Source organism: Lepidothrix coronata, unplaced genomic scaffold (genome assembly GCF_001604755.1).
Source record: "Lepidothrix coronata isolate B3197 unplaced genomic scaffold, Lepidothrix_coronata-1.0 Scaffold9, whole genome shotgun sequence".
NCBI lineage: Eukaryota > Metazoa > Chordata > Aves > Passeriformes > Pipridae > Lepidothrix > Lepidothrix coronata.
The window spans coordinates 560,590-575,125 of NW_016690189.1; the positions used below are offsets into that span (position 1 = coordinate 560,590).

At 37.0% G+C, this 14,536-nt stretch overlaps 1 protein-coding gene across 1 annotated transcript in view; it reads right to left on the bottom strand.

The window, feature by feature from the left end:
* Positions 1-913: 913 nt before the first annotated feature.
* NAP1L1 (nucleosome assembly protein 1 like 1) overlaps positions 914-14,536 on the bottom strand; it is a 36,737-nt gene continuing 23,114 nt past the window's right edge. The window contains exons 6-13 of the mRNA XM_017804247.1: positions 14,228-14,308; positions 13,451-13,590; positions 11,646-11,791; positions 11,537-11,556; positions 10,221-10,343; positions 9,174-9,206; positions 8,712-8,762; positions 914-6,828 (exon numbers count right to left, since the gene is read on the bottom strand). Coding sequence (XP_017659736.1) covers positions 6,793-6,828; positions 8,712-8,762; positions 9,174-9,206; positions 10,221-10,343; positions 11,537-11,556; positions 11,646-11,791; positions 13,451-13,590; positions 14,228-14,308 — 630 coding nt within the window. The 3' untranslated portion in view covers positions 914-6,792. The remainder of the gene's footprint in view (positions 6,829-8,711; positions 8,763-9,173; positions 9,207-10,220; positions 10,344-11,536; positions 11,557-11,645; positions 11,792-13,450; positions 13,591-14,227; positions 14,309-14,536) is intronic.

A 14,536-nucleotide genomic window follows, 5' to 3' on the forward strand; every position in this document is an offset into this window, starting at 1 on the left:
AAAAAGAGAAATGAATATCTTAAAATATCCATTTATGTAAAGAATAGTCCTGTCTCCTTAGAGCTGAATAGATATGCTCTAAGATACAGTTCATTCTCACAACCATCCTATGCCCATTTTAACAGAGGCACATGCTGATTTTCCAAAGATTTGAACACCATTCACTACTGCCTCAATCTGCAGTTCAATACCATTTGAACCTAAATTCCGCAGCACAAATATGTGCACCTTCAGCTGCTGGTGCATATACAAGGTGCCTCACAAATGGCCTGAGTGACATCCCTTTTCACCTGATATGTTTTGCACCTACTCCTTCACTCCTAATTCTCTGCTCATGTGACACACTTAACTTTGAAACTGTCCAACTAAACCAAACTGGTTAAAATGCATTCACCTATACAGAGCAGCTTAATTAAAATACCAAGTTTACATAAGGCATAGGACACTGGCCTACACCTACACAAGACCAATTTCTAACAATTCACCTGTTCAGTTCTGGTTGCTGCTCCATCGCTCTAAGTGAACAGCCATTTGATTCCTAGTAAATGCATTAACCAGTAGTGTGGAAATTCGCATTAGATTCAGCAGTCCCACATGTGACACTGTGTAACAAGCATTCATGAACTTTCCCACCCTCGCAGAACACTGCACTGTTACACTTAGGGACAATAGCACACAACATATACTTTAATGTGAGCTTTTTCGCTTGTTCTCAGTACTAAGAGTAAATTGCAGTTAACCAAAGGAAAAAAGTGAGACTAGTGTGGAAGGACAAATGTTTTCATCAAATATACTGGAGAAAGGGACTAAATTCATTCCACTTTGCCCTTCCATGGCATAAAGTTCTCTGAAGCACTGAATGTGGGATTTTTAACCCAACCCTAAACACTGAAGGACATACTCTGCTAATGGATAGACTTACAACAACTGTTTATTCCTGGTGAAATTCACCTAAGCATGTGATCAGAAGCAAACATGCAAAACATCCATTTAAACTTGTACTCTGTAAGCCAACAAATATTAACAGCCATTTAAAATACACTACATTTGACTAAACCCACCAAAAGCTAAGAGAATGGGGTAAGATGAAATACTGACAATTACATGGTAAAAGAACAAGATAACCCAATTTAATTGTGCAGAATTTGCTAGTAAAGGATAACAAACTTCATTTTCCTAGATGCAAGTCAAAACTGAACTTTTGTAAATATTTATGTTACTATTTTGAAAAACCACATTCAATACAGTTAAGCGCACTACATTATCCCAATGAGATTTTACTTTCCTTATAATATACATTTAAACCACTGCAATTTTATTAAATGTTCCACATCTGCTACCTTTATTGCAGTTTCCACCATGCAGGTTCTGCATCCACCCAGAAATGGCTGATGAGAAGATGCCTCCTACTGTCAAACCTGAGATACTACAACCTGAAAAAACACCTAATCTGATTCCTTGAAAGCCTCTACCATGTGAGATACATGTATTTCATACTGAATTTTTCCTTTTCTGTGTTCAAAGTTGATACTGGTAACAGAAATGCTTTCTTGTTAAATACTCTGGTCTCCTGTATCATAAGCTTCCTAACTTTGTTGAAATTTTGTATGTCCAACCTTAATTAGAGAATAATTATGGTTAAGAGTATTTAAAGTCTTCTTTTTAAATCCTGAGGCAAGTTAAACATTGTTTAGGGAAGTGACTGTGAAAAACTAAAAAGCTCATATTTTCCTAGTGTTCTGCCAGAATCTGCAGACAGCAGCTTGACATCACCTATCAACTATTAGTTTCAAAGGGATGCTAAACCTATCCTGAGCGAAAACCCTGAAGCATCATAACTTCTTCTGAGAAGTGACTAAAACAGAAAAAGGGTTAAGAAGGAAACTTAAATGAAATATGAGCTGGTCATTGCTAAACAGAAGGAAAATGAGGGAGAAAATAAGTCAGGGGAAATTTCATGAGAAATACATGACAAATAGATGTGTTGCAATATGTCATTAAAGCAAGTGGACAGTAAGTGGCTAATCCTTAACGGATTTTCTTGACCATTACTATCTCCCAGTAATTTCACTGGAACTTGCTGCTGACAGAACACTGAAACACTGAACAGGTGATCTCAGGGAGAGACTTTTCTTTTTATGAACTCCCTCTCACAGACAGCTGTATAAACCTTCTTCTTCCAAAAATATTAAAAAAGTACTTAAGCACACATTGTAGAGAAAAACTAGTCTGTAAAGGGATTTAAGTTTCTCAGACTTGACCACCACAGTAAAACATTCTGCAAGTTCAGAACATACTGTTTCTCCACTGCAGGGCAAACATAAATTTGGGCAATTACTCACAACACTGAAGGACATAGAAGCCAAGCTCATAACAGGGTCTGAGCCCCTCCTGCAGCTGCAGAGCCAACTCATGTTGTCAATTTACATGCTTTAGTTAAATGCCTGTGAACAAAAGAACCCTTCTGCCGCAGCCCCTCACGCCTTGTACACCCATTTCTGGTATACACCAAGCAGAGCCAAATATAGAATAGCTTATCTGTACTTTGTGTGTCATCCTGCCTGCTTTACTTGTTCTGATTTTCCTAAAAAGCTGAGAAACAAGTCACATGTGGAAGACTACTAGGCCTTGCCAAAGGTCTAACAGGAGGATTTAAAGAGCAATGAGATAAATCTTGTCCAACATCCCACATGGACAAACTTCAACTCCTCTTGCTAGTGTATAGAAGTAAGACTTACTATTTCCAGTAGGGAATTTATGTTCTCTTCAGGTAAGCATTAGGAATTATTTCGACACCTTTTTGAAAACTTGAGGGGAATCAGTGCATCTCAAACAGAACTGAGCAGTTATTAAGAAACAAAACTGGAGGTGTGGTAGCAACAGCTTCTCCAACCTGCACAAGAAAGTCTTGGATTGAAGGAGGATACATCTGCACAGAATAAAGGAAAAAGTGCTGTAGAGCTGAGTCTACCTACTATCTACCTATATCCATGCACCTGTAGCCCCAACCTAGCAGACCATGAAGGCTGTTCCATACAGAAATGCCTTCATTATCAGGCTGCCCCCTCTGTACAGAGGGGTTTAGCATTTTGCTTCCTTAAGCCACTGAGAATGCCACACCACAATCCTCTGCCCAACAGAAAGCATCTGAGAAACAACTGCTGCATAGATACTTTAGGAAATAAAAAACTTTCGGCAGACAAGTTAATCGCCCATCCGTATATAAACTTCCCATCAATTTCCAAGTCAGGTCTACAACAACTAGCCTTAAAACACAGGGAAAGTTGAAGTACCAGCTGGAAGGCAAAGATGAACACATTCAATTTCTGTATTTTTCTATATTCCAATGAGGTTTTCACTTAAAAACCAAAACATGTCAAAATTACAGTATCTGCCATTAGCTTGGGAAACATCAGTTCCAAGAATCCAAGTAAGAATCCAAGCTTATGAAGCTAGTTAGCTGTAGGAGACATTGGTAAGCAGCGTTGCTATGATAGTGTTCATGTAATCCAAGGTAACACTTCTAACTGCACCTGACATCACCCTTCTCCAAAAAGTAAACCCTCAGAATACTAAGCTTAAATTTGGTCTCCTTTATTTCAGGATGCTGTCGGGGTTTTTTAATTATTATTTTTTTTAACACAACCAAAATTTTATCAGACAGGCAAACTCTTTAGTCCTAATGTAATCTAATCTAGATTGCTAAAAGTATAGAATTATGAAGAACCATCCCCTCTCCATCAAGTATAAACTCTGAGCACACTTCACTGTCATTCAAGTCTCATTAAATTCTCCTACCTCTTCCCTCACCAACCTCCCACTTTTCTTCAAGATAAGTCACCCTTTGATACAGCAACCAAAACTGGACAGAAGACACCATTTACACAGATGCTAAACTTTGGTGTGGTACTGCAACTACTGCCCAAGAAATTCCATTTCAGTGACATATTTTTCTAGCATGAGCTTCTTAACATGGTAACTTATCCTTCTCAAATACTAAATGAGGACATGCTCTATGTGAAAAGAATGAGTCATAACACTCCAATCAATGTTGAAAGTTTAATGTTCCTGCTACATACTGCCTTTCAGAACTGCTAAACAACAGTGTCGTTGATAACAAAACTATGTTAAGCACCAAAAGTTTTTATTTAACCAATGCCATAAGAAATGGCACCTTATTTATATTTTATCCTTCCTTTTGCTGCAGTCTGGAGACCACAAGAACTGCTGCTTTAGAACTAGCAAGTCAGTCCAGAGAGAAGCTTACCAAAATCTGTCAGTAAAGATGGATTCATGGCCCTGGATCTTGCAGGCTGCAGGTGTGCTCTGACATGTACCAACTCCCCTTTTGAAATATTGTATCCCATTGTATGTTATGAAGATGTTAAACGAGACAGCAATCAAAGAACAAGCCAAATTTGTTAAGTACAGTGAATTTTGAAACTTAGACAACTTTTAACAGTTCATTTTCTTTTTAAGATACAGATTCCAGATGCTGTTAGCAAAAATGGGCTAGATCTAAGTAAGGACTTCAGAGACTTTGCATGTCCAGAAGTATGAATCCCAAAGCCCCATATTAATGACTGCTCAAGCTCATAACATGCCATTAGTTTGGTCTCCACATGCCCTGAAGTTTAAACCTAAACCTGGGAGATGCTCAGCAAAGAGACCATGTGAAACCCAAACACCTGGCAGGGTCACTGCCTCAAAGGATACGCATATTCTGGTATCACAAGAACAAAACCACACCTACTTTATCACACACCTACTAGAGAACGATTGTTAACCTTTCATAACTGTGTTTTTCTATGCTATGATATATGTGTTACCTAAAAAACACCCAAGATCACAGCTTCAACAGTCCTGTTTTATATACAGCTATAGATAACATGAGCTCCTTTTCCCAAATCCATGGATATCCTGAGAGGGACAAAGCCCGACAGGGATTCTGAAATGAAGCAGTGTGATATTTAAACCTTCAAGGCATTAAAAATAAGAACAAATAAAACAAAAAACAGTTTAGTCAGAGGACACTAGACCCACATCCTCTCAGGGGGCCTGATGATTCAGAAGGGCACTTGGGATAAGGTTCATTCTGCATTACTTACCCTCCAAGCAAGAGACACGCTAGAGAAACTCTTCTACCAGCCCTATCCTCATGTTATTGACTCCTGCTTGCCCTGGTCTTTCCAAACTAAGTCAGTATAGGAGTGGCACAAAAAAAAAAAAAAAAGTAGCTACCGAAGAAATAAATCCACAGATAGCTAGACATTTCTTTCCAATCCTACAAGGACCCTTCTATGCCCAAAAAAGCTCTCTAACTACTTATTTAGAAGATCAGAACTGATATAGTTATCTGTGAAGGACAAGACTGCACAGAGTACAGTAGCATGCTACTGACTGGGAAAACTCAGCATACATAAATTCACAGTCTCCTTCAGCTGAGTGAGTTCAAATCTACATCTCCAGCATCATCCAGCACCTCCACTAATAGGCTAGAGGCAAGGTTAGAATGAGAAAGGTCTTCTAGCCCATGTGTTTCAACTGAGAATAAACATCCAATATGGACAAAAGTATGAACCAGAACGTGCCAACACAAGCACATGAACAGAACATTAGGTGAAGAAAGAGGAATTCTTTTTGGTTTGTTTCCTCCTCCACAGATGATACAGAGCTAAGTGTTCTAGCACTCCCTTCGGCTGCAGGGTAGGTTTTGTTCAGGATAACATAGCTCTGTTCTACACAGACTGAAAATCCAAGGCACTTTGCTTCAGATTTCATACTAATATGCAATGCCTTAAAGTCAGGCACAGCAATACTGAAGTCCTTTATCAGATCTAGCCCCATTTCTAAGGACTTGTCTTCTCTAAAATGGCAGTGTGGACCAATCACTGGAACATCTAGCTCAGATTCACAAGTATCACACTGCAAACGGAAAGTACTGATCAAACTTTCCAAACTATTGTGTTTGTTTTTCAAATGCTATATAACTTACTTGTCAGTAATTATCAACGTTTGTTTCAAGTAAAACATGAACTGCAGCATGTAAGATACATCTTACCAGTTTACACGTGCAGATACAAACATAATAAAACAAGACTAGCTTCTGAAAATACTAGGTTTTATTCACACCCCAGTGGTAAACAATAACCTTAATATGATGACTAGGTTTCTTTTGTAGATCACTGTGTCACATAAAATACAAAACCCATAGCATAAACAAGCTGACAGTTATGAATGTTTAATGTGGTCTCATTGGAAATTAAACAAGTTATACTAGTCTTCTCAAGTAGTCAAATTCAAAATGCATCATCATCTCCTAGTTAGTACAAGTCACTGCCATTTCTATAACAAAGTAATGAAGGCACAGCTAGTGCAAGCAGACTTAAACCCGTTCAGACTACTGGGCTGAAAAATACTTTGGTTGGTTCTTCAGGAGAGAGTTTTCTCTAAACAAATATTGGTCTCAGTTAACAGTTCTGATAATCTTCACAGCTGCAGTCTAATAGCTACATGACAAAGACTTCACAAGAACCAAACTATGTAGCAATGAATTAACATTCATGCTTTAGGGAATTTACTGCATTCTACATATTGGCAGAAAATTATACTGTTAAAATGCTAGGTAGATTGAACCTACATTTTAAACTGGTTCTTATGTGTTTGATTTCTTTTTTTAACAAATTGGTTACTTAATTCTACCAAGATACAAAACATAAGGCTGTAAGTAACTAATAGTTGTGTTTAGGCTATTACAGTGCAGGTAATCCTCAAGGCCACATACACACTGCTTCACTGCTGCTTGCATTCTGCTGGGTTTTGATCCTTCTGTTGAGAAAAAAGGAAACATTAGTTTACAGAAATCTGAACTTTAAAAGAACTATCAATATTGCTAAACATGCATTCTTAAGCTGCAGTATTCAAGTTCTTCTTCCATCTTTTCCCTTGCACTAATTGTCTAGTATTAGCAATACTGCTCTCTTTGGACACAGCATTTATTTTGATTTTGTTAGTGCATTGGTATACAATCCAGAACAAAAACCTATTCAGAACCGAGTGTGGCAAAACACTCTGAAAGACACTGTAACTGTAAAAAGGAGAAGTGTTACATGTAGTAACAAACAACCCAGCTCAGAAGAAGCATCCAGGCCTTCTACTCAGTTTAAGACAAAACAAACTTCCTATGGGCAGTAAAAAGGGTATGGTCTTATTCCAGAAGCCACCCTAGAGCAACCACCCATTAGATCAGAGACTAATAATGAAGATCACTACATCTGTACAATTGTTAACAACTCAAAAGGTAGCTTTCGGGAAGGATGAACTGGTAAAGTTGACTAAACTAATGTGATTTGGAGAGCAACTCCAAATCACAGTATATTCTTAACACTCTGAAAACGTCTAACAAATTCCAGTTCTCAGAAAATTCTAACATGGAAAATTTCTTCTGTTTTAGTGAAACAGAAAACCAACAATGTCACAGTAATACAGGAATTTAAGGAACAGGTTTTTTGGGGGCAGAGTTCAAATGCAAGTTTTACTCTAATACCTTGGTCTGGATATCTATTCTAGGACCACAGTGCTTTAATAAATTCAGCTGGCTTATAGCCCGCGATCAGCTTACAACTATTTATCCTTATGTCAATACTCTAATCGTACCACTACTGTTTCTAGCCCTCTGGCAGTTCTCTCTGAAACTGAGCATGCAGTCTTGCCCTTTCTCAGTTCTGTTTCTCTAAGAAAAGCAATATGTGAAATGGTCAAAATAAGAAGCCCAACTTGCAGATGTTTCATTTTGATTCCAAAACTTCCTTGACTAGGAAGCAATTTGAATACACTATAGCAGATGAAACATCACCAAGAGGCTGTACATTTTGATTAACAGTTCTTAATCTATGTCTTAGATTACGTAATTCTTTCAATAGTACTTTGATAGTAGCTCAAACCTCTGCTACTGAAAAACACAGTGCCTCCTCATTTGAAATGGCAGGGACATTTTACAGCAGGCATTTCAGAGTACTTCAGACTTCATTTCCATGACTGCAACTTTCACCTACTACCACCAGATGTTTTTAGGTGGCCAGATTTGCCTTTCCCTCAACTATTAAAAAGGTATGAACTAAGTGGTTCACAATCATTTCTCCAGCCTGATTAGTGATTTGCCCTTCCCATGGATTAAGAAACCTGTCAATTGTGCTTGGCTCTTCACATTTTACTACTTGGCTGAAGATACATTCCTGAACCTTGACTTTTGCTACCTTAAACAATAAAAGACTTGCTATTTATCTCCCTTGAAAAAGCCTCAGTTTTGTATTCTGCTGGGAAAATCTGTGCCAGAGCCAGCTTGTAATATGTTTCCAAAAACTGAACCTGGATACGCAGTTCTCTGCATCTCCTTACAATCACTATAGAATATTTACACCATTAGCAGCAACTTGCTGCAAGACAAGTTTATAGAAAACCAAGCCTGACTAACCTCAGGGCTCAAAGTCAAAAGTTACTGTAACAAAATGATTCTTGGAGAAAAAACTTTGTAGAAGTTTCTCTGTCAACATTAGTTTGTCCGAACCAGGACTGAAATGGCCTCAGCCAAAACATATTCACTATAGGAACTATTGATTAAATACTTAAACTAAAATAAAAATTTAATGTACATAAAACTTTAAATATCCATATGTGTACACAAACTTCAAACATTCATTTTAATTCCTTACTTTTGGGTCATAATCAGGATCATTTTCTTCATCTGCTTCTTCTTCCCCCTCCTAAAAGAAAACACTTGTTTATATTTCTCTAGCTTATTCACATTCAGCCTCCTGAGCCATTTTCATGAAAACTAAGATTAAATTATATTCAGAAATACATTCATTACAACTTCATGCTATACATATTGTATTGGCTAACCCTCCACAAAGCATGCCATCTTTTGACATCATTTGCAACTTAAATTTGTATGATACCTTAAGGATTGTCTTAGTTTGGTTTCCATTTTCTTGTTATTCTGTTGTTTTTAAAAAATTATTCATCCTAGATCCACAAAATAATATGCTGTATCTTACTTCCTAAGTAATTCTTAAACTTAGTGTCCAGAGCTTTCAAAAAACATAAGGAACTCTTATTTACATAACAAACTACAACAGAGAAAACATTTGAACCAAAGGCATCTGTCGTCTTACCTCGTCATCTGCCTCTTCACCTTCTTCATCATACTAGAAGAGAAAATAAGTGGTTTTGAAAGCATCATAAATGCAGCCATTTATAGCTCAACTATAGCCAGATAACTCAAGCAGATGGCAAAGACCACACTGTATGGTGCTCTTGAGAGAAGTTCCTGTATCTGTCAAATTTAAAAATGCTGTATGCATCAGCATGAGCAATGTTTAACCTCTCAAGCCAAGCAAGCTCCGGCAGAGGGGACAGCCAGAGCATCCCTTTCCGCAGCACTGGAGGAGCCATTAGACTGCGGTACCACTTGTGGCCGGCAGGGGGCCGTGCAGCCCACAGCAATCCGTAGTCAGCTCCTCCCTCCTCTGCATCCCCACCCAAGGCTTTGGACCAAGGGTTAACAGTTTAGATTCTAAAAATTACATGTAAGACAGACATATCTAAGCTATCTTAACTGTCAAACTGTCCTTGCTTAAGGGGAGGCAAGGGACAGAAAATATTTTACCTGTATAAAATTCTAGGGGGCTTTGTGGTTTGTCGATTTCAAGCTTAGCTCTTTAAATGCAGTTAATTTAAGCTTTTGCAGAACTTGCTTTGAGTATTTTGGCATGCTTTCAATGTGCTTATCTAGCAATTTTTAGTAAGAGTGCACTCTTGAAAGGATGAGGCCTGAATCTCATGAAACTTGGTATCCCAATATCACTACAAGCACAAAGAAGAGCTGAGCAACTAGATAAACAGACTGATTTGTTCCCTGGCAGTTCATTATAATTCTATCAAAGTATTGGGTACACCTCTCTAGAAATGCCTTTACACAAAATTCTGCGAAGACATCCTCTAGAGGTTCAGCTTCCACCATTACTTTTGCCACAAAACTCTGAAGTCACTACTTCAAAGATGAATTACTTTCATGCTTCTCTTTACTCAACACTCTAGGAAGCTCTGCTGAAATCAACATTGATGCATCCCATCTAAAGATACCAATGTCAAAAATAACCAAAGTCTTTAAGCAGCAATATTTCAAAGTTTTTAGTGTTTGGAATGAACACTATACTTACGTCATCATCATCATCTTCAATAGCTTCTCCCGTGAAGTACAATACTGATCGGGGGACTATACGTTCACGCAAGAAATGACCTATTTCAAAGTCTGCAGCGAGGATTGCCTCAGAATCATCATCCTGCATAAAACAACATTATTTCCTAAACCATAAGGTGATAATAACTACTTTTGACAGATAAACACAAGTTGCACGGATTTTGATGGGGTCAGATTTATTCAAATCCCATGTACTGACTTTTTTGTTTCAGGACCTGCTTTAGAGAACTGAAACTGAGGAGCCAAGTTTGACACTTTAAACAGCCCACCTACATTATACAGTGGGAGGCTGCTGCATCAGTAAGCTTAATTATACAAAATTCTGGAGTTTAACTTCTATTCTTCCCCCACCCCCAACTTCCTTTTGTTCCAAGTAGAAAGATTGTTTAATCTTAGTCCCATAGACTTCAGTTCATATGCACAGTACCCTTAAAGTAGCCAGGTGAGCCCATCTCAAAGATTTTACAACCTACTTCTGATTCCTACAGTGCATCTCCTCCATGATTCTCATTAGACAAGCCAGTGTGAAGCACCTGAACACCTAAAATACTCTCTGATCCAGTCCCAGTCTCTCAATCCTTTTGTTTTCACACCAAGTGTTCTGCTGTCTTCCATCTGAGAATTATCTTCAATTCAAAAGGCTTCTTTTCTGGGTTGTTTTTTTTCTTTTTAACATTGTGAACATAGTTTTTGGTGTCCATGCCAACTGGAGTTCTAACTGCATGCCTCTGGAACCTCAATGTCATTTCTCACTCAAGCTGCATAAGGTATTCCTTCCCAACTGTTGAGTATTTTTGGTAGTTTTTCTCCTAACAAAACCATGGCTTATTGCCACAGTGAGCACACAGAAAAGTGGGTTCTTGCATGTTTCTATTATTGTTTTATTACTTTCTCCAAGAGTTAATAGCTCGGGAAACTTTCAACAGAATAAAATACAACCAGATACATTCAACCATTAGATAAAATCAGCTAAACAATGCCTGAAGGGAAAGACCCATTAGATCAGAGACTAATAATGAAGATCACTACATCTGTACAATTGTTAACAACTCATAAGGTAGCTTTCAGGAAGGATGAACTGGTAAAGTTGACTAAACTAAAATCTACCACCCAACTCAACAAATACTCTTTCTAACAAAGAAAAGTCAAATACATACTAGCCCTCACAGGTATTATCAGTTAAATATAGAGGCAGTTAAAGCTGAAGTCATTTAACAACTTCCCATACAATTTTCATAAACACGCCACCACCATATTTTAAATAAGCCAACTCACCAGATCTCCACTTTCGGGAACTGTATAAAAAAAAAAAAAGAGAAGAAACAAGTCAGTGAAGTACATTCTACATTATAAGTTAATGCAGATAAACTAGCGTTCAGCTTACCTTCAGGAGGACTAAAGAAGTTGAAGAAAGAGTCATTGGAAACAGTTTTTGTCACAGTTCTAACTGTTCCACGGCCCTTATGTTTCTGCTTCTTCTTAATGGTTTTCAAAGTAACATTCTTTCCTTTTTTCCAGTCTATTTGACAACTAAAAAGAAAAATGAGAAAAAAACAAACAAAAAATTAGGTGCAGCTTAATCACATTCGCCTTGTTACAAGTACCTACTGAGACCATCCCAACTGCAAGACAGTGCAAAGAAAATACTAAGGTAGTATTTATTCAGTGCTATCTTTTCATTCCTTTATATGTGGAGAACAAGAGTAACAGGCTCATTTTAGGATTGTTTCCATCCAGAATTTTTTCCTCTCCACTCAATCTCTGAAATTCTAATTTTTATTAGATACCAAGTACTGCCTATTTTCCTATCAGAGAACAGTATCACACTGTTTTTAGAGCCACTCATACACTATAATGTCATATTTGGTCACGTTAGTAATATGCCAAAGTTCACCACATCTATCATTACAGTCAATAAATCCTTAAAATAATGCATCAAGCAGGTGTGTAGTTTTTGGCTGATTTTGAGTTGTTTGTTTGTGAGGGTTTTGTCTTGTGTTTATTTGGGTTCTGATGTTTTGGGTTTTTTTTTAACTCTATCCTGCTTACAGAGCCAAATCATACCCACAGACTTCTCTAACAGTCAAAACATTTTGGTGACATGTAAATGAAAATGTCATATCTGTGAAATTATCTGCATTTGCAGAAGTTTCTGATTAGATTCTTTTAAAGACTCAAAGGAATGAAGCGAGTTGCTTCGGGACAAGAAGAGGCTTTCTTAGTTAAAAGACAAAACAAGGACTAGGAATTAACCATTTTCACAGAAGCAGAGTGTGACTGCACATCATACTCTGCCAGGATTCATGGTTTTCAAAAACAGTCCAAACTGGGAAAGACAAAACAGTTTGATCGAAGCTACTCAAGCAACTAAAACTAAATCTTACAGGAGATTTGCAAAATATGTTATATTAAGTGACTGGGAAATTAAGTGGTAAATAAGTCAGTACCAGCAACTGCAGATTATTAAAAGGGTAAAACCAACCATGACTTTACAGTGATAATTTGTAACTTAGTTGCTATCATTCAGAAGACCAGCCAGAACATTAGAGATATGAACATGAAATCAACTGAACAGGCCCAAATGTACCCGGATAATTATGTACAATTCAGGTTTCTCTCGTCCCTGTGTTCACAAAAAAAAAATTTAGCTAATTTAGAACAAAAGATTTCCCTGAAAAGTAGCTTGGAGTTAATAGATGACTGCTCTCCATTTCTCAGATAGACACTCTGAGGCAAACATCTGACACTTATAAAACAAAATGGAAAACTGCAATGTAAGTAGTAAAACTGGAATAGACTTCCCAAAATGCTGCATGTCAGAAATACAAAAAGATTAAAAGAAGTTATTAAATAAATTTTGGATAAAGCTATAAAGGACTACTAAAAGATAACACCATCCACCTTCCAATTAATTTTTAGCGATTTGCAGAACAGGATTTCTAAATAAATACTGATCACATGTTTATGTATATGCATATATAAAATTTACGCTTATAAATCATGTAATATAAATAATATATTTTCTATACTATATTGAAGTTATAACAACTAAAAAATTCGAGACAAACCCAGTTGTTCACAAGTTATTAGAAGTATCTTTTGCAGCGCCTTCCCAAGATGCTGTAAAAGCCTACAGTTGGTTAATACTAAGGAAGAAAGTGTTATTGCCTTAAAGCTGTTAGTACTTACCCTGTACAACCCATGATTTCCGGTCCATCAAAGGAGAAGGGATCAGAATCATCTGGTTCTGACCTCATTCTATATGTCTTTGTCAACACTTCATTTGTGAAGTAGTCGTTTGGTTCAAAATGAAATTCTAATGTGAAACTCTTAAAAAGAATTGCAGAGCAAGAACTTTAGTAATTTACAACACATACCTTTAATTTCTGAATATCTAAAATCCAAACCTGAGAAAAACCACGTGCAACAGAATACACCCTTCTCCTCCAATACATCCATAACTTATTGTAGAATTTGCTACCAAGTTGTACAAAAAATCTTCAAATATTTTAATTTATCATGTTGATCTTGTTCTTGTTAGTTAATATACTGTTTGCAGTAATGACAGAAGATCTCCTAGTGTACAGCTTTCCTGATGCTAATGCATAAGAGAGAACTTCTAAATTTAAAAATATCAGAACTTAGAAAGCTGCTTGATTTCTGTCAGGAAAATATATCAAATTGTAACAGTTATACAGAAAGTACCTAAAGGTATCAAAATGCAAAGGTGAAAGTCATCAGATATTAAGGCCAATCTCATCAGAAGTTGAAGGTTAAATTTAGTATAAAGTCATTTGCAGGGTAGAGCAAGAGTAGTACAAGTCCTTGTACTGTTTCTCAGAAGAAACAGCTGTATATTTTCTCATGATTTCCACAAGACAATTGGCTATCACAGACCATGTTGCTAATATACAAATAAGTGTTAAGATAACACAAATGTAATCTTGTTTAATAAGTTAAACTAACCATAGGCTGTCCAACTTCTGAAAATTTCACTTTTATATCTTTTAAGTATTTCAGGATAGGTTCATCATGTTCCTGAAAAGAAAACACAGTGTATTTAATTTTCATAACATTACATTATACACAGAATTAAGACCCTGTAGAAACAAAAATGTTTAGAATGAGTTTTCCTTAGAATAAAAACCTTGTTCCAGTACTGAAATACTGTCATGAACGTGACCAGCAGATGGCAACAATGGCTGTACAGACTCTCTAATGCAGCACACAACCAAAATCCATGCAAACACCACGTACAGTTTTTAGCCTTGTCTA